General features: G+C 38.7%; 1 protein-coding gene across 6 annotated transcripts in view; it reads left to right on the forward strand.

Annotated features, from left to right (window-relative positions):
* The window catches only part of taf2 (TAF2 RNA polymerase II, TATA box binding protein (TBP)-associated factor), a 122,541-nt gene that overhangs the window by 63,393 nt on the left and 40,007 nt on the right, over positions 1 to 19,141 (forward strand). For all 6 annotated transcript variants that reach the window (XM_041189522.1, XM_041189523.1, XM_041189526.1 and 3 more), the window contains 7 exons: positions 2,271 to 2,336; positions 2,482 to 2,734; positions 5,688 to 5,828; positions 7,000 to 7,110; positions 10,493 to 10,686; positions 14,871 to 15,010; positions 18,723 to 18,792. In XM_041189522.1, the coding sequence (XP_041045456.1) occupies positions 2,271 to 2,336; positions 2,482 to 2,734; positions 5,688 to 5,828; positions 7,000 to 7,110; positions 10,493 to 10,686; positions 14,871 to 15,010; positions 18,723 to 18,792 (975 nt within the window). The remainder of the gene's footprint in view (positions 1 to 2,270; positions 2,337 to 2,481; positions 2,735 to 5,687; positions 5,829 to 6,999; positions 7,111 to 10,492; positions 10,687 to 14,870; positions 15,011 to 18,722; positions 18,793 to 19,141) is intronic.

Genomic DNA, 19,141 nt, shown 5'->3' on the forward strand with positions numbered 1-19,141 from the left:
GTGAGAGCGTCTTGGGAGATGAGATTTCAAGGAGTTTATTCCAACCAAAATAGAGTTCGAGTTGATGGACACCTTAACTCTTCTCCAGTTACAGGAAAGAGGCCAAGAAGTTTATGTTTGCACTAGTAATGCATTATGAAAGTTCTTTATGAAAGTGAGAGAATATCCACGATGAACAAGATAAGGGCAGCTTTTTGCACAAGTATAGAATATCAGTAAAATGGTCAGTGGTGCACTTTCTGTTATACAAACTGATTTATTGATCTTTAAAAATCTCTGAAGCAGGCTAATTAACTGCCAATTTTTCTCCAATGAGTTCTCTTTTGCACTGTAAAGTAAATGGAAGATTATGCACTGATACGCATTACAGGGTGATGTGAGCAGGGTAGGTAGGGGCAGCGCAAGGGTAGGGGCATCACAGTGTAAGCCAGCAGAGGGGGATGAGAGGGGTATGGCATGGTGGGGAAGGGGAGATCACAGGATTGAAAGAGCAAGGGATGGAAGTCATGGGAGGGTGAGGGGGATTCAGATTAAGAGGGGCCGATGTCCTGAGAGAAGTTAAATTGGGATAAGATGGGCTTTGGGATTGAGATGATTTGAGAGGGATGAAGGAAATGAGAGGGATGGCGTGGGAAGAATAGAATGGCATGTGATGTATATTTAAGTAATGGTGTTGCATTTAAGATACTAATTCTATATATTTTTTGAGTCTCTCCTTGCAAACTTTAAAATTATTTGTAAAATATTGAAGTTGTGCTTTGTTTTCTATTCCTAATGCTACCTTGTTGCAAGTCCATTACAATTAGAGTAGGAATGCTAAGCTTTTTGAAGTAAGCTGGTGATTCAGGTTATGTAATAGTCGCAGAGGTATGATTATTATGTTTTTGCATGTATATTTTTATTTTTGCTAATCAGTGTGGAAGAACAATTGTGGGCCATCAAAAGAGCATTCATGAACTTGCAATAAATATTTTTCCTCACATGCAGCTAAATAACTTGCTTGTTGAATACTAGGGCAATATTCCTTCAAGAGTTTAGTACTATTTGGCTATTTGATTGGGTTCAAATGCAGGAATTCACCGAGGCTCCTTAGGTAGCACCTTCCAAATCCACGACTGCCACCATCTCGAAGGACAAGGGCAGCAGATACATGAGAACACCACTACCTGGAAACCCCCCCTCCAAGCCACTCACCATCCTGACTTGGAAATATATCACCAATCCTTTACTGTTGCTGGGTCAAAATCCTGGAACTCCTTCCCTAACAGCACTGTGGGCGTACCTACAACACGGACTGCAGCGGTTCAAGAAAGCAGCTCACCATCTCCTTCTCAAGGGAAATTAGGGATGAGTAATAAATGTTGGCATAGCCAGCAATGCCTACGTCCTGTAAATGTGTAAAAAGTGCCTTATTTTCTTTCCTCTTGTCAGCACATAGATGGAAGATGAAACATTATTATTTTATTCCAGACATGCATGTTAATAGTTTTTAAAGCTTGTAAAACTAAGACTAAACATTTGAATGTTTTTGTTGCAGTTGCAACGTAATGAAGTCATCATTATTTTTTGTTTTGGTTGGTGAAGACCTACGTTGTTGGGATCAACTCATTCTCAATTCTTTCATTAATAGTGCTTGGTTTCAAGATTTCGTGTCTTGCTTGTAAATTCTTCACAAGAATTCAACACATAGATATTTTCATTTTCTGCAGATGTTGCATGATAATGAGCAATTTAGCGCCTCCAGTCTGCTGTACAATTCTGGTTATGGTTGATCTGTTCCTCAACTCCATTTACACACTCTGGGGCCACATCCCTTAGCTAACAATTTATCAATTTGAAAGGTCAATGGTCCAGAATCCACATCCTTTTGGAGGGAGAGTTGCAGTTTCAGCCCTAAGCTAAAATAAGCCCTGTGTACAGTCAAGTGCCTAGTAGGACAATGTCCTTGTATTTTTCTTTTGTGCAATGTCCAATACAATCAAAAAATATGATCTCAAGTTATTTTATCTGGATGAACACATGATTCTGCAATCCTCAGTTATTTTGCATAACAATTAATTGCCATCAAGAGGTCCACATAGTTACAACTGCAATCCTAATTAGATTTTCGAATAATATTGATAGATCTTGGTAACTAACAGTCATTATATTTGAATATAGATACATAGGAGATGTTTGAAAGGAAAATGTTAATAAAGTAGAAAATATAAGATGACTTAACATTGACCTGTTCATTGTTTTAAGTGGAAGTCATTATTCTCCCTATTCAGGAATAAGAAAAAGAAGATTCCGCTGTTGAATGGCGAAGAAGTGGACATGGATCTTTCTGCAATGGAGTACGTCTTTTTCATTTCACTGAAGTGATTTTTACCAGTGAAGTTACTATCTTTTGTTATTTGGGGAAATCGTTTAACAAACAATACTTCAATTTTTATGCCTGAGTAAATTCTATTAAAATAAATATTTAATATGTTTTTACAGTGCAGATTCTCCTTTACTGTGGATAAGGATAGATCCAGACATGTCTGTTTTGAGAAAGGTGGAATTTGAGCAGGCTGATTTCATGTGGCAGTACCAGCTCCGTTTTGAGAGGGATGTGGTTGCACAGGAAGAATCAATTCACGCTTTAGAGAAGTTTCCTACTCCAGCATCTCGGCTAGCACTAACAGATATCTTGGAACAAGAACAGTGCTTTTACAAAGTTAGAATGCATGCCTGCTTCCGCCTAGCAAAGGTGAGCAGTGATGAAATTCTGTAACTGATTAAACAGTATGATTTATTGAAAGGCTTGCTGGGAGAGGGGGGTCCTTTGGAAGTAGACAATGCTTCAAGAGTTCTACATTGCCTATAAAGCCTTAGATATGTCTTGAAGCTGTCAAAGGCATTATAAATGTTACCAAGCTCTCTTTCTTTCTTTCACATGAGGATTTCTGTAGTAGAACACACAGGTTTAATACTATGATTATTTCTGGTAATAATATTGTTGAATTCTATGGCTTCTAATTTGATTAACTTGGTGTTGAAAATTCATTGCCTAATTTTTTTGGATTTACTTGTCAAATCAAATTCTCCTTTTCACAAGAAAATAGAATATTTATATCATCTACAGATGACAGGAAAAGTCATACTCCTGGGGGAGGTCAGTGTTACTATAAACCAGAAACGACTTACTAAGCAAACTTGCTCGATATATGTGGGGTGTTCCTGGCCAACACTCCCGACCTCAGCACATACTCTGCAGCAGAGTACCTTCCACTTGCCTGGCAAAGATCATCGCCTGCACGTGCATACACACACACATACCCCCACCCCCCCCACCAACTTTTGTTGAGATTCAGTTGAATGCAACAATGTGCATCATAACTGGAACTCTGCTGAACACTCTTCCCTGGCGTCCTGTCCTTGTAAACATCACTGTCACACATCTGCCAGCTGACGCAAACCCACAAACTGGTTGAAACCATCCATGCTGCACCTCATTTGCCACTTCCCTGATGACCTGTTCAACCCAGCTACTTGCCCACCTTCTATCCCGACACCCCTTATGGAGCACACTTCCTGAGCAAAGCAGACATCCTTTGAATCAAGGAATGGGAAACATGGGAAATCACTAACAAGTTCCTTGTGACAAATCCCACCTGTCAAATGACAGGCTCTGAACTGCCATGGTGACAATGGTTCTTGCTAAATAAGTTTAGGACATACCAGGGCCCCTGTGCAGCCAGCCTCCACTGCTGGGGCCTCAGTACAAACCTCTTATGCACTTGTGGAAAGCCACAAACAATGCTGCATATTACTGAAGAGTGTCCACTCTACAAACTAAGTGGTGGACTAATCACTTTAAACTCGGCAAATGAGGAGGCTATGTTTAGCCTCGGGGATTTGCATTGACTAAATAAATAATATGTTCCCATGCATCTTTTTTAAAAGATTCAAGTATTACAATCATCTGCCTGACCTTCTCTTCCTGTATTAAAATGTGATTTTGGGCTGCATGTTTAAATAATTTTGTTTACCATCATTGGCAGCACAAGTTTCTGCTGCTCTGACATAAAGAAGTTGAAATTCTCATTCGTTTGGTTGTTTCACAGTCAAGTGTTTTTTTAGCCCCTTGACCGTGCAATGGCTTCTATTCCCATTCCTGCACTATTACATCTCGAGACCTTCAAAGATCTATCCTTGGCCCCTTCTTATTTCTGACCTACTGCTGCCCCTCAGTGACATCAACCAAAAACAGTGTCAGTTTGCAGATGTATGCTGGTAATGGCCAACCCTACTTCACCACAATTTCTTTCGACTACTGCACTTTCTGTACTTTGTTACTGCTTGTCCAACATCCAGTACAAGATGAGCAGAAATTTTTGGCAACCAAGTATTGGGAAGACTGAAGCTGTTGTCTTTGATAACTGACACAAACTTCCTTCCCTGGCCACCAGCTCCATCCCTCTTCTTGGCAACTGTCTAAGATTGAACCAGACTGTTTTTAACCTTGGTGTCAACATTGAACCTGAGATGAGCTTCTGACCACATATCTATGTCATCCTTAGACCATCTCTGTTACAGCAGCCATCTCTTCCCCTATCTCAACTCATGTCTGTTTAAACCCTCATATAGGCCTTAGTTACCTCAATACTTGAGTTATTCCAATGCACTCCTGGCTTGTCTCCAAAGTTCTATCTCCCTCAGCCAAAACTCTGCTTCCCGTGTCTTAACTCACGCCAAGACCTGCTCATGCATCACCCGAGCGCTTACTGACCCACTTTGGCTCCAAGTTAAGCAATGCCTCGATTTTAAAATTCTAATCCTTATTTTCAAATCCTGCAGGCCCTTGCCCTTCTCTATCTCAATAATCTCCCTCCAATCTAACAACCCTGTGAGATAACTGTGCTCGTCCGTTTCTGGCTTCTTGAACAATCTGATTTTAATTGCTTCGCAATTGATGGCTGTGCCTTATGCCAAGGCCCTAAGCTCTGGAATTTCCTCCCTACACTTCTCCACCTCTCCTCTCTCTTCCTTTAGGATGCTGCTTAAAACCAACCTCTTGAGCAAGCTTTTTGTCATCTGCCCAGTGCCTCCTTATCTGGCTTGGTGTCAAATTTGTTTGATAACATTCCTGTAAAGTGCCTTTGGATGTTTTACTGCATTAAGGTGCTATGTAAATGCAAGTTACTGTTGCTCTGTGAAGTTCTTTTTTGATTTCAATACTTTACTGATCCTGTTAGCACAAAATGCCCATCTTGTGAGAATTTTTACTGGAAGAGAACTGAGTCCCTCCCCACAATCCACCACCTAACCCTGTTATTGTATTTGGCAAATCACCTGATTCAGATATCAAGCTAAATCTGGTACTGCACTATTTCAAGGTATAGGTGCTCAACAGAGTTCATTGTACAGACCACAGTTTGATCTGATAAATCGCCAAGTGTGGTTGATCACCATCTCTGGTTCTTGCCTTCAATACCTTTGCAGATCTAGAGCTATCAGATTAATTTCACAAGTCTGCTGGGCTAGTATGCCAAAGAAGTGTAAATCAAAGCATTGGCTGCCTTCAACAGAGAAATAATTCAACCATACAGACATCCATTATTCAGTCAATCAACCTGGTTTTCAGCCAGTGGGATGATAGAGTTCTCATCAGGTCATTTATATCTCATAACAGTATATTGTGTTTGGAATTCTTCCTTCAGATTGCAAATGCCATGGTGAACACTTGGACAGGTCCTCCAGCCATGAAATCACTCTTTACACGAATGTTCTGCTGTAAGAGTTGCTCAAATATTGTTAAGACCAACAATTTCATGAACTTTCAAAGCTATTTTCTCCAGAAGGTAACATTTTTCCTAATATTGCCACTATTTTAGAGGAAATTAAGACACCTGTGTTCAGTTAGTGAAGTATAAGAGGGGACAGTTCTCATTAAATAAAACATTGCTAACATTCCATGGTGGAATCATTGTGAACGTTTCATCTTTCTTTGTCTGCCAAATTCTGATTTGGACTATCAGTTATAGTAACTTTTACTGTGGTATTACAGTCTTGTTTCATTTTGAATAAGAACTCAGTACTGTCCTGGGAGAACAGCCAGAATTGTTTTTCTTTGTAATGTGGAAAAACTCGAACACTACTTCTTTTAAAAAACAAAAGGTTCAAAATATTTTTCTCCTTTGTCCACCTTATATAATTCTGTGGCAAAGACAGTCCTCTCCTATTCATAGCAAAATTTGCTAAATAATTAGCTCTAAAAGCAGTGGAATCGCATAATGAGGTTCTTCTGTATATTTTTCTGTGTTGTTTCCTCCTCCTCCTGTGTGTGAAATGCTGACCTAAGCAAAAGTGTCAGCTGGTACAATGGCAACATGCTTAGGTTAGGCATTCAAGCGCCATTGCAGAATCTGAGCACTTAATCAAGGTTGAAACTTGAAGTGCCATACCGAGGATGTGCTGCATTGTCGGAAGCTAGCTTATGGATGATATGATAAATCAAGGCACCATTTTCCTGTTCCGGTGGGATAAAGACCCCAAGACACTAACTGAAGAAGGGTAGTCAAGTTTCTCTGTATTTTGATCACCATTAATCCTTCAGGCGACACCGCCAAAACAAATAGCCATGATTTGGGGGGGAATTCTTAAGTGCAATTTGGCTGCATATTTACCTACAAAGAGTGACTACACTTCAAAAGTAATTAATTGACTGTGGAACTGAGGGTGTGAAAAATGCAATATAAATTCACTTTTCTTTGAAGAATACCCACCTTCAGATTGCTAATTGATATGAAAATTGTTAATGGGTAAAGCTCATTATGGCACTTTTTGTATTTTCAATGTTAATTTCATTTTTCTAAGTACATTGATTATTGTCTATACTTAAAAAATTGAAATTGCACAGTGAATTATAATTCGTTATTTTAGAAGCAAATTGTTTCTGAAAGCTAGTAATTTGTCACATTTTAGAAAAATATAAATTTATTTAAGTTAACAAGTGCATTTTACCTATTTCAGACTATGCCTGTTGCTATGGCATTGCTACGGGATATCCATAACCAGTGTCCCAAGGAAGTATTGGCCTTTATTTTGGACCTCATTAAATATAATGACAACAGAAAGAATAAGGTATGCACCTTCCAAGCTTTCTTCTTTTATTCATGGAAAATGGGTATCTCCAGCAAGGCCAGCATTTGATACCCAATCCTAATTGCTCTTGAGAAAGTGGCGGCCTCCTTAAACCACTGCAGTCCTTGTGGGTTAGTTCGGTGTTAGGTAGGGATTTCTAGAACTTGACCCAGTGACAGTGAAGGAATAGCGTTATAGCTGTAAGTTGGGGTGGTCTGCAACTCGGGGAAACTTGCAGGTGGTGTTCCAATGTGCTTGCTGCCCTTGCCCTTCTAGGCAGCAGGGTTTGAATGGTGCTATTGAAGTCCTGTTGAGTAGCTGCAGTGCATCTTGTAGATGGTACGTAATGCAGCCATGGTGCACCACTGATGGAAGTGATAAATGTTTAACATAGTAGATGGGACGCCAATCAACTGGGTTGCTTTATCTTGGATGTGTCGAGCTTCTTGATTGTTGTTAGAGCTGCACCCATCCAGGGAAGTGGAGAGTAATCTATTATGCTCCTGAATTATGCCTTTTGATGGTGGACAAGCTTTGGGGAGTCCGGAGTTAAGTTACTTGCTGCAGAATACCCAGCTTCTGACCTGCTCTTGTAGTCACAATATTTATATGGCTGGTCCAGTTAAATTTATGGTCAATGTTGACCTCCAGGATGATACACAAATTGCAGCGATGCTAATATTGTTTAATGTCAAAGGGAGTGGCTAGATTTTCATTTGGAGTGGGTCATTGCCTGGTACTCGTCATGCACAAGTTACTTGCCACAACAACCCAAGTCTGAATGTCGTCTAGGCCTTACTGCATGTGGGCAAGGACTGGTTCATTATTTGCAAGGTTCTGAATGAAGCCAAACACCGCATTCAATGAACATCCCCATTTCTGAGTTTTTGATGGAGGGACTATCATTGATGAAGTTGAAGATAGTTGAGCCTAGGGCACTGCCTGAAAAACTCCAACAGTGATACCCTGGGGCTGAGATGTTGGCTTCGCAGAACCACAATTATTTTACTTTTGTGCTATATGTGACTCCACTGAGTAGAGCATTTTCTCCCTGATTCCCATTGACTTCAATTTTGCCAAGGCTGCTTGATGCCACAGTAGGTCAAATGCTGCCTTGATGTCAAAGACAATCACACTCATCTCAACTATGGAATTCCAACCTTTTGACTATGTTTGGTCTAAAGTTGTAATGAGGTGTGGAGCTGAGTGATCCTGGCTGAAACCAAACTGGGTATCAATGAGCACTGTTAATGATATCTTCCATAATTTTGACTGAGAATCAATTGATGGAGTGTGTAATTGACTGGCTGGGGCTTCTTCTGCTTGTTGAGGACTAGACATATTGGGGCAATTGTCCAGATTGCCAGGTGGATGCTAGCGTTGCAGCTGTATTGGAGCAGCTTGGCTAGAGGCTTTATAATTTGAAAGTGCATCTTCAGCACTGCATCTGGGATATTGTTGGGACCCGTAGAATTGGTTGTATGCAGTATGTTGAGCCAATTTGCTTCAACGTGTGGAGTGAGTCAAATTAGCTGAAGACTGGCAACTGTGATGCTGAGGATCTCAGGAAGAGGCTGATGTATCACCTACTTGGCATTTTGCCAAGATGGTTTTAAATACTTCAACTGTGTCTTTTGCACTGAAGTACAGAGCCCTGCTGCCACTAAGAATAGGAACGTTTGATGCCGCTTCCTCTTGTTTGTTGTTTATTTGTCCACCACTGTTCATAATTGGATGTGGTAGGACTGCAGAACTTGTATCTGTTGTGTCAGTTATGGGATTGCTTAGCTCCATCTATAGCATGCTGCTGCCGCCGCCGCTGTTCAGCATGCATGTAATCCTATGTTGTAGCTTCATGAGCTTGCTACTACCTCTTTTATGTCTGCCTGCTGCTGCTCCTGGCATGCTCTCTTACACTTTTCGTTAAGACAGGGCTGATCCTCCAGCTTGATAGTAAGGATACAGCGAGGAACAATGTTACAGATTGTGGTGGAATATAATTCTGCTGATGCCCAGTTTTGAGATTCTAGGTCTGTTTTGTATTTGTCCCATTTAGCACTGTTGTAGTGCCACACAACATGAAGGACGGTATCCTTGATGTGAAGACAAGTCTTCATCTCCACAAGGACTGTGCAGTGGTCGTTCCTACCGATACTATCATGGATAGGTGTATCTGCACAGGTGAGGGTGAGGTCAAATAAGGTTATCTCTTGTGTTGGATCGCTCAGGATCTGCTGCAGACATAGCCTGGCAGTTGTGTCCTTAAAGACTAGGCCAGCTCAGTTAGTAGTGGTGCTACTGAGCCGTTCTTGGTGATGGACATTGAAGATCCCCCATCCAGAGTGCATTTTGTGCCCTTGCAACCCTTGAGGCTTATTTCAAATGACGTTCAGCATAGAGGAGTATTGATTCATCAGCTGAAAAAGGGTGCTAGATGGTAATTGGCCCATGTTTGACTGATTCCATGAAACATCATGGGATTGGGAGTTGATATTGAGGACTCCTGGGGCGGCTTCTTTCTGACTGGGTAACACTGTGCCATCACCTCTGAGTCTGTACCCCTGGTGGGGCAGGACAAACCCAGGAATGGTGATGGTGGAGTGTGGGACACAGGAACATACTTTTCAACCAATGTGCATTTTTGTTTGCTATTGCTTGACTGGTCTGTGGGATAGATCTCTAAATTTTGGTACAAATCTCCAGATGTTAATGAGGAGGACTCTACTGGGCCAACTGAGCTGGGTGTGCCTTTGTCTTGTCCAGTGCCTAGGTATGTTCCGAGTGGTCTGACCAGTTTTGTCCTTTAGACTTTTTCATCGCAGTTAGATACAACTGAGTGGCTTTTTAGGTCATTTCAGAGGCAGTTAAGAGTCAGCCACATTGCTGAGAGTCGGGAGTTGCATGTAGGTTAGACTGGGTAATGACACCAGATTTCCTTTAGTAAAGGACATCACTGAACCAAGTGGGTTTTTGTGACATTTGGTAGTTAGTCACCATTAACGCTTTTTATTCCAGATTTATTAACTGACTTTAATTCCTGACCTGCCATGATGGGATTTGAAATTAGGTCTCTGAATTATATCCAGTAGCATAACCATGTGCTCCTGTTTATTTCTAAATCTTTATTTTAGGACTCTTAAGATTATGGCTTAAAGAAAATTCAAATCTTATCTGTATTACCTATTATGTTCCTGAGAAATGTATTTTCAGTTAAAGTTAAGAAAAGCTCAAATATTCTCCAAGCATTCTTTTGAAGGCCAGATGTTTTCAACTTTCAAATCACTTGGATCTTGAACAGAAAAATCAAGTCCTTTGTGGGACTCTTGTGTCTTTGCACTTGGTTTATTTTAATCATTGCTTTTAAAATTTGTTTTGCTTTTAGTTTTCAGACAACTATTATCGTGCTGAACTTATAGATGCACTTGCAAACTCAGTGACACCTGCAATTAGCATCAATAATGAGGTTCGAACATTGGACAACCTCAATCCTGATGTTCGTCTAATTCTGGAAGAGATCACCAGATTTCTAAATATGGAGAAACTACTACCGAGTTACAGAAATACAATAACTGTCAGGTACTACTTGATGAATATGTTCAAATCCAAATTAACAGCATGTCAAGTGATTGGGAGTCTTGTTCCTAAATTTTAAGGTTCAGCAGTAGTGATTAAGTAAAGATTCTAATTACCCCCACCACTGAAGGTGGGGGGAACTAATGTTTTTGCCACAGTTTTAGCCTGTTTGTGTGTAAACAATATATCTCCAAAAACTAATGGATGAATTTCAACAAAACCTCGTACTCAGGGTATGGCCCAAGGAAGAACTGATTATTTTTTGGTGAAGCTGTGGAACTGGATCTTGGAATTTTTTAAGGGATCCATTAACATTGAGAGACTTTTTAAATGTTGTTGGTTGTTTTATTTAGAAAGCTGATTGTTTTAGAATGCTGTGGATTGTCTTAGCTACTGCGGTGAAATTTGTCACAGCTGTCAAAATGTGCAAGGTGTTTTCAGAGCATGTTGTTCCTCAGTGAGATGGAAGGCATAATAAAAAGATTTATCATTTTCAGCTTTGTAGTTATAGAACATCAATCAGATAGGGAAAAGCTTCAAGGAAGACCTGTGTAATTATAATAACATTGAGTTAACACAGAGTGGCGGAGGTATGCGCTCTACTGATTGCCCTCTTGTTATTCATTATATTCATTCCTTTTTCATTTTCTACTTTTTATTCCTATGTGATGGGATTAAGTGAAGAATCCTTAATAATTTTTGCACACTTATGTTATGACAACTGTATTTCGATAACCATGTTTTACAAATTTAGATACGTGCAATGGAGCATTAATTAAAAATTCTGGACTCGGGTAAATAAAGGAAAATGAGTATCTCGGAATAATTAAAGCTCAGTATTATTTGATTTTAGAAAAAAAACAGTTTGATCAATTTATAGCACTCAACTAAATGCCATGATTTGACTCCAGCATTGAGATTGATTCGGTGTTTTTTTCTGCTTTATTTTGCGGATGAGAAAGCTTTTTTTTTATCACTGGATTACAGGCCAACTGTGAACAAAAAGGCAGGTGGGGAGACCCATTTCCAGGCCATCTTGTATTCTATGCTGAGCCATTTTCCACTTGATTACCTTGCCTCTCTTCAACCCCTCTGTGTCCTTGTTTTGACGTTTTCACTTTGAAACACAGGGTGATTCTTTGCATATGTTTTTGCCACTCTACCTACATTCCCATACTACCAGCTTCACTTCACTTATTTCAGCCTTGTAGCATACTTCAACAGCAGTTGTCATTCCAAATATCCACTAATTTCCATGTTCCTAATGACAGTATTAATAAAATTGTACAATTTGTAGCAAAGAGGTCACTCAGCCCATCATGCCTATTTAATTAAAGCTCTTCAACTGGAACTATCTCCTGTAATCCTAATTCACTGTCATTCTTCCATCTGTATTCCTTGTCAAATACTTAACTATTTTAAATTGAGAAAATGTTTGTCCCAATAGCTGTTTATGAAGAAGGATAACAGCTCACTGAAATATTTTTTTCTGTCTGTCCTTCATTCACCCAGTGAGCTTGACTTTATAATAAAAGCTCTGAAGAAGAGTCATATGGACTTAAAACGTTAACTGTTTTTCCCTCCACAGATGCTGCCAGACCTGCTGAGTTTTTCCAGCATTTTCTGTTTTTGTTTGAGCTTGACTTTATGCCACTCTGTTGACAACTTTCCATTTATGGAAATAATCTTTTACTGTTTACCTTCTTGAAGTATTTGTATCCAATGCCTCATGTATAAAACCCAAAATGATTTTACCATTATGGCCTTTTCTATCTGAAGTCACATCTTTTTGAGGATGTTAGTGTCTTCCCCATTAATCTTTAATTACTCCACTCTGTTAAGAAAGTTACTCTTTTAGAGTATTCCTTTTTATTCTTAGCAAAATGTACTACTTCACATTGCTGCTCGTTAATCTGCATCTGCCACCTGTCTGTTCACTCAGCTAAGATATTTGTACTTTCAATTTCTTTGCTTTACCATGCCCTTGAACTCGTTCTCTACAAACTTAAGTATCATTCATCTTATGTATGTCAAAGTTATTTATATAAATAGGAATCAAAGAAGTCTTCACAAATCAAAGGCGTACGTTGCTAACCAAATCCTTACAATTTGAAATAATCATTATTTACCTCAATTTTCTATCCATCTTTCTATTTTTGCAGTTGCTTTCCCTTTAATACCATAAAGTTTCTGAAAACCCATCTTTTCTGATTAAGCTGACATCCCCTAGTTCAACCAAACCATGCCTTAATATGTGTTCACTGCTTATCCAATTTTTTCCCTGTTTTGTTCTCCTCACTAAGTACAATAAAGTAACAGTGAAGTCAGCAGCTAATATCAGCAGAGAGAAAGTATTAGAGAAACTTAATGGTCTAAAGGCTTACAAATCCCCAAGACCTGATGGTCTACACCCTAGGATTCAAAAAGAGGTAGCTGCAAAGATAGTGGATACACTGGTTATGATTTTCCAAAAAGCTCTAAATTCTAAAAGAATACATTGTATAACCAACTAGGGACAAAGCCATTTTTAGTATTGTGTATAATGACAGGGTTGATTAGTAATCTCAGTAAAGGATCCACTGTGAAAAAGTGATCATATTACTATTGAATTCCATACTAAGTTTGAGAACTACATACTCCAGTCCAAAACAGGAATCTTCAACTTAAACAAAACCATTTTCAAAGGGTATGAGGGAGGAGCTGGCTAAGGTCGATAGGATAATTTGACTAAAAGGCATGGTGATAAATAGGGAGTGGGAAACAATTAAAGAAATGATTCAAAATATTCATAAAAACTGAATTTCATTAAAAAAAACAAAATGGTGGTATTAGAATAAAAGAAGCTGATATGTCGTGAAAAATAACAACCTGAGGATTGGGAGAGTTTTAGATACCAACAAAGGGCGCTCAAAAAGTTGAGGAAAGGGGGAAAAGTAGAATGAGAATATATTAGCCAGGAATATAAAAATGGATTCCAAGAGCTTTTGCAAGTATATAAAAAGGAGAGCAGCTAGATTGATGACCCTTAGGATAAATTATCGTGGGGAATGAGGAAATGGCAGAGACATTGAGCAACTATTTTGTGTGCCTCAGAGTAGATTGCATATCAATTGCATACCAGAAATAGAGGGTGATCAATGGGCAAATAAGAGTGAGGAACTTTAATTGCTACCAGCAGAGAAAAAATATTCAGGAAACTTAAGCTGCTGAAAGCCAATAAATACCCAGGGCCTCATGGTCTGCGTTCTAGGATTCTAAAAGAGGTAGCTGCAGAGATAATGGATGCGTTGGTTATGATTTTCCAAAATTCACTTTGAATTCTGAGAAATTTCTTCACTAAAAGGGTTGTGAATCTTTGGAATTCCCTAGCCCAGAATATTGTGGATGCTCCATTGTTGAGTATATTTAAGGCTGAGATGGATAGATTTTTGATCTCTCAAGGAATCGACAGATATGGGACACAGGCAAGAAAGTGGCTTTGAGGCTGAACATCATCGGTCTTGATCAAATTGAATGGTGGCACAGACTTGAGGGGCCATATTGTCTGCTCCAGCTCCTATATCTTGGTACATTTTCTGCATAAAAGTGTTATGTAAATGCACTTATTGTTGCCGCTTCAAAGCTAATGCTCAAACTGAAGTTGGCAAAGGGGAAATTGTGTCATGACAAGATTATCCTGAACAAGTAGAGGTAAGTCTCGGACAAAATGTATTGTGGAGCTGAGGGCATTTAAAAAAAATGTGCATAAGGACAAGATGGTAATGATTGGCCTGTCAACTACTTCTATAATGTATTGGAAGGGATGTTGGTTTCTATTGACCTACATTGCCACTTTTAATTCACTTTTAACACCACCTCTCTTAATTCTTGCATGTCATTATAATTCTAAAAAGAAATCTCTTGCCTTTGCTAACCATTTATCACCATCTGAGAGGATGGATTAATGATCACCAATGTCACTTCAGTTGACAGAAGACCTATTTAAAGCAGCGTAAAGCAGACTGTTGTAGTCTTTCCCTTTCCCTAAGACAGGAAGTTTCACTTTGACATGATTGGGAACAGAACAAACTTGCCTGGCTTCAGATATGCAATGACAGTTATTTTTCATTTCATTTAGTGTTGAACTACTAAGACCACAGAGGCTTCACATTTTTAAAAAAGCGCAATTTCTCTTGTTTAATTTCCAGCTGTCTGAAAGCTATTCGGGTGCTACAGAAGAATGGTCATATTCCTAGTGATCCATCGCTTTTCAAATCGTATGCAGAATATGGACACTTCGTTGATGTTCGCATTGCAGCTTTGGAAGCAGTTGTGGATTATACGCAAGGTTTGATCTTGATGCAAATTCTAATATTGTGCCATGTTCTCCCTCTTCCCTTCTCTTCCACAAAATATTATAAACATTTAACAAAATACAAACTTTTCCAATTGTTTTCAGTTATCCCACATGATTTTATCAGCTAATTACAAGAGGAATATTCACCTGTGATTGTAACTTGCACAAGTTTTTTTATATGTATGAGTGTGTATGTATATATGTATGTATGTGTGTATATACACACACACATATACATACATACACGCATGCATATATTACAGGATATGCACACACATATTACACATATTTTTCAGGATCCTAATTCTTTTCCTTTTAAAACAACTCCCACCTTCTATGCTTACCATTTGTTACCACCAAATTCTCTTTAACTTTCCTTCTCAAATCTTTCACTACTTCCTGTCATTTGGCTTTTACCACTCATTTGCGACTAACAGCTTTCTCCCTCCATGCCACCAACACCTCTGCAGCCCAGCTGTTGTCTCTTCTTTCCTCCCCTCTTGTTTTATTGCTCCGCACAACTCTTACTCCCCAGTGTCCACCTTTCCAATATCATGTTCAGCTTTAACTTGCATTCCAAGCAACAGAGAAACTAACATTATGCAAATAAAATTCTAAGAATTTTTTACGTTTGTACTATTTTAAATTACATTACACTTTATACACATGGCATGAAAATATATATTCTACCTGAACTTTTGTATAGGATATCTACAAAGCATTAGTCTTCTGTATAACATGCCCTTCTTCCATAATTGCAACCTTTCCTGTTAACATTTTCCTTGTTAGAGTACTCAATCCAGTGTATCCTCCAACTCAACGTGATTAGTGCCCCATGTGATCTACATACTTGATGCAAATAGTGCATGTCTCCCTTTTAATGTATCATTTCATACAGGTTATATTAACTTCAACTCTTTATGCATAAATTTCTACAATTATTTATCTTTCTGTATAATTTAATATAATTCTTTGCATTTATTTCATTCTAATTTCATTCAACTATTTCATCTATTTTGCATTAATATTTTCAATGAACATTTCATTTGTTGCTGAAAATACAATCAAAATCATACGTCCTCCCAATGTATATTGAACATGGTTCTATTTCAGATCCATAAGGAGGTGGGTAAAAATTAGGATGACTGGTGTTCAGGCTTTCTCCCAACATTAGTGTTAATAGCAAATAAATAATTTTCACAATTAGGTAGAGCCTCCTATTACCTGAAATACTTGGTGTGATTGAGGTATTGTACCCAGGATTAACATTGCTCATGATGCTGCTCTTATCCCTTCAAAAGTCAGAAAATAATATCTGATCAGGCCAAGTGTCACAAACTAGCACTAAGATTCTGATTATTTAAATTTTGAATGATACATAAACAGTAGAACGCAAGTTACTGTAAGTGCAATACATTAAGTAATAAGGGTACAATCAGTCTACAAATAATTATTAAGGCACCCTAATTAAACATATTATTGCATAGCCTGATAAGTGACAGGGCTTTAGGAGGAAAGTTTTTCTCAGACCTTGATGTGAATTTTGGCCTAGATTAAGTACATTTCCAAGCAACCAAATTCAGATCTTTAATGGATGTAAAGCCGAGTAATCAGACCAGGAGATTATTTCAAGTTGCAGGCACGGCACTTGTGCTTTGTGAGGTGTGAAATGCACAATTGCTATGATCCTTCTGTAAATCGCCCTTTGCATAGAAACATAGAAAATAAGAGCAGGAGTAGGCCATTCGGCCCTTCGAGCCTGCTCCACCATTCATTATGATCATGGTTGATTATCCAACTCAATAGCCTGCTCCCGCTTTCTCCCCATGTCCTTTGATCCCTTTCGCCCCAAGAGCTATATCTAACTCCTTCTTGAAAACATACAATGTTTTGGCCTCAACTACTTTCTGTGGTAGCAAATTCCACCGGTTCACCACTCTCTGGGTGAAGAAATCATCAAAAAATCATTTACTGAGAACAGAGTAATTAAACTGGTCTTATCCACAATGTTTTGCAACTGATTAACAAAATGGCTTCCTCATACTGCTACCATTGTTAAATAGCCACAATACAGCTCCTTGCATGTTGTGTAAAAAGGGAAGAGATGGACTGGGATGATGGAGTGTTGTTGGGAGAGGGGTTTTTCTCTTGAGGCCTGGGCTGTTCTGGTTTAATAAGACTGGACTTGTGGATATCAAGATTGATAGTTTAATGCTAGAGTGAAGGGAATGCTGAGAGTGGCAAACAATAATAGACATTGATCTTGTTGAGCTGGAATGAGTGATGAAGTAGTTCCAGCAAAAGTGACTGGTGTCAGGACAGAATAGTTGTATATATTTTGATTTTGATCTGTATTGAACAGAACCTCTAACAGCACCAGAGTAATGCTTTAGAGTCATCCCTTTTTCACCTCTAGACTTGACTATTCTAACCCATTCCTGGTCAGATTCCCATCTTCCATCCTCTATAAACTTAAGTTCTTCTAAAACTCTGCCTGTATCTTAACTTGCACCATGTCCCATTCGCCAATCACCCCATGCTCACTGACTTAAATTGGCACCCAGCTGAGCAATGCTTCGATTTTGAAATTCCCACCTCTGCTTTCAAAATGTTATGTGGTCTTGCTTCTCCCCATCTCTATAACTTACTCCAGCCCTACAATCTTCTGAGATATCAGTGCTGCACTATTTTTGGCATCTGTGCATCCTGAATTTTAGTTACCATCCATTGATAACAGTTAGGACTTTAGTTCTGGAGCTCTCTGCCTTAGTCTTTCCATGTCTCTCCTTTAAGATGCTCCTTTAAACCTAGCTCTTTGACGATGCTTTTGGACATCTGCCCTAATATCTCCCGTGCGGCATGATGTCAATTTTTGTTTGATTAATGCTCCTGTGAAGCACCTTGTAATCTGTTACTACATAGACCATATTCAATCTATAAATGCAAGTTGTCTTTTTTTTTGTTTACCTTTCTGTTTTCTGCCGCCCTTACCTTTTGGAGCCATGTCATGATGTGGGAACCAGTCAGATGGTCCCATTAGCTATGTTGGAATAACTATGGGTACAGAGCATTTGAGTGTCTCACTGGCATATTAAATTGACTGAATCCTATGAGAGTTTGTTGACGTTGCTTCAGTTTGAAGGGCTTCTATGTAGGAAAATTGTTTGTCCTTTGCACTGGATAAGCCCTTTAAGAAAATAACAGTAACAAGCATTTCTATAAAGTAACGAAAGCAACGTTTGTGAGACTCTGTGACTGACTGTTGCACTATTTAAAATCCCGCAAGTTGCCAATAAGCTCAAGTACCGCAAGAATCTATATTCAGCAAATAATGTAAAATAATCTTTTTGAAAAAAGCTGCTTTCATGAAGCTGTGATTTAGTGACAGTTTAAACTGCTTCCCGGTAAATATGTCTGGAGTTCAGAAAAGCATGTAGCAATACGAAAGTTGACAAGTGCCTGAATTACAAGCTGACACATGATGAGGAGTTGCAGTTTTATATAAGTGTAAATTTCTGTTGACTGCAAGTTTTCTTAACACTTCCGTTTTGTTTTAGTGCAATCATGGCAGTTTACAGAAATCTTTCACAGACCTTTAAAACATTAGACGTTAAATGTTTACCCTTGTCTGAGTTTCGTTAATTGTGAATATTTTGATTTGTTTTGTCCTTCATTTAATTTTTGAACCAACTTTTCCCCTCAGTGGACAGGAGCACTGAAGAATTGCAGTGGCTGCTGGATCTTGTTCAGAATGATGCTGTACCCTATATAAGGTGAGTTTTATCAAACCAATTCTAGGTAAGTCAACACTTTTATGGCCTGTTGAGGGTTAAAATATGTTTTCTTTAAAAATTCCGTATCCTAGTAAATGTCCATTTGCTTTGTTTGTGACTGAAAATATTCAACAAAATTTTGAAATATTAGCAATGTTTGACAAAAAGCTATCCCCTAAAATGTACCTACTTAGTTTATTTTTTCCCCTACTTTGGTATATAATGCAGTTATCTTTATGTAATTCTTTCAAAATATATTTACTTGTGTAGGATTGTATTTATCTTTTTCGGGGTTGGGTCAAGTTAGGAGATAAAACAGCAAGAATGGAGTTTGCATGAGTGAGTGCGG

Source organism: Carcharodon carcharias, chromosome 6 (genome assembly GCF_017639515.1).
Source record: "Carcharodon carcharias isolate sCarCar2 chromosome 6, sCarCar2.pri, whole genome shotgun sequence".
NCBI lineage: Eukaryota > Metazoa > Chordata > Chondrichthyes > Lamniformes > Lamnidae > Carcharodon > Carcharodon carcharias.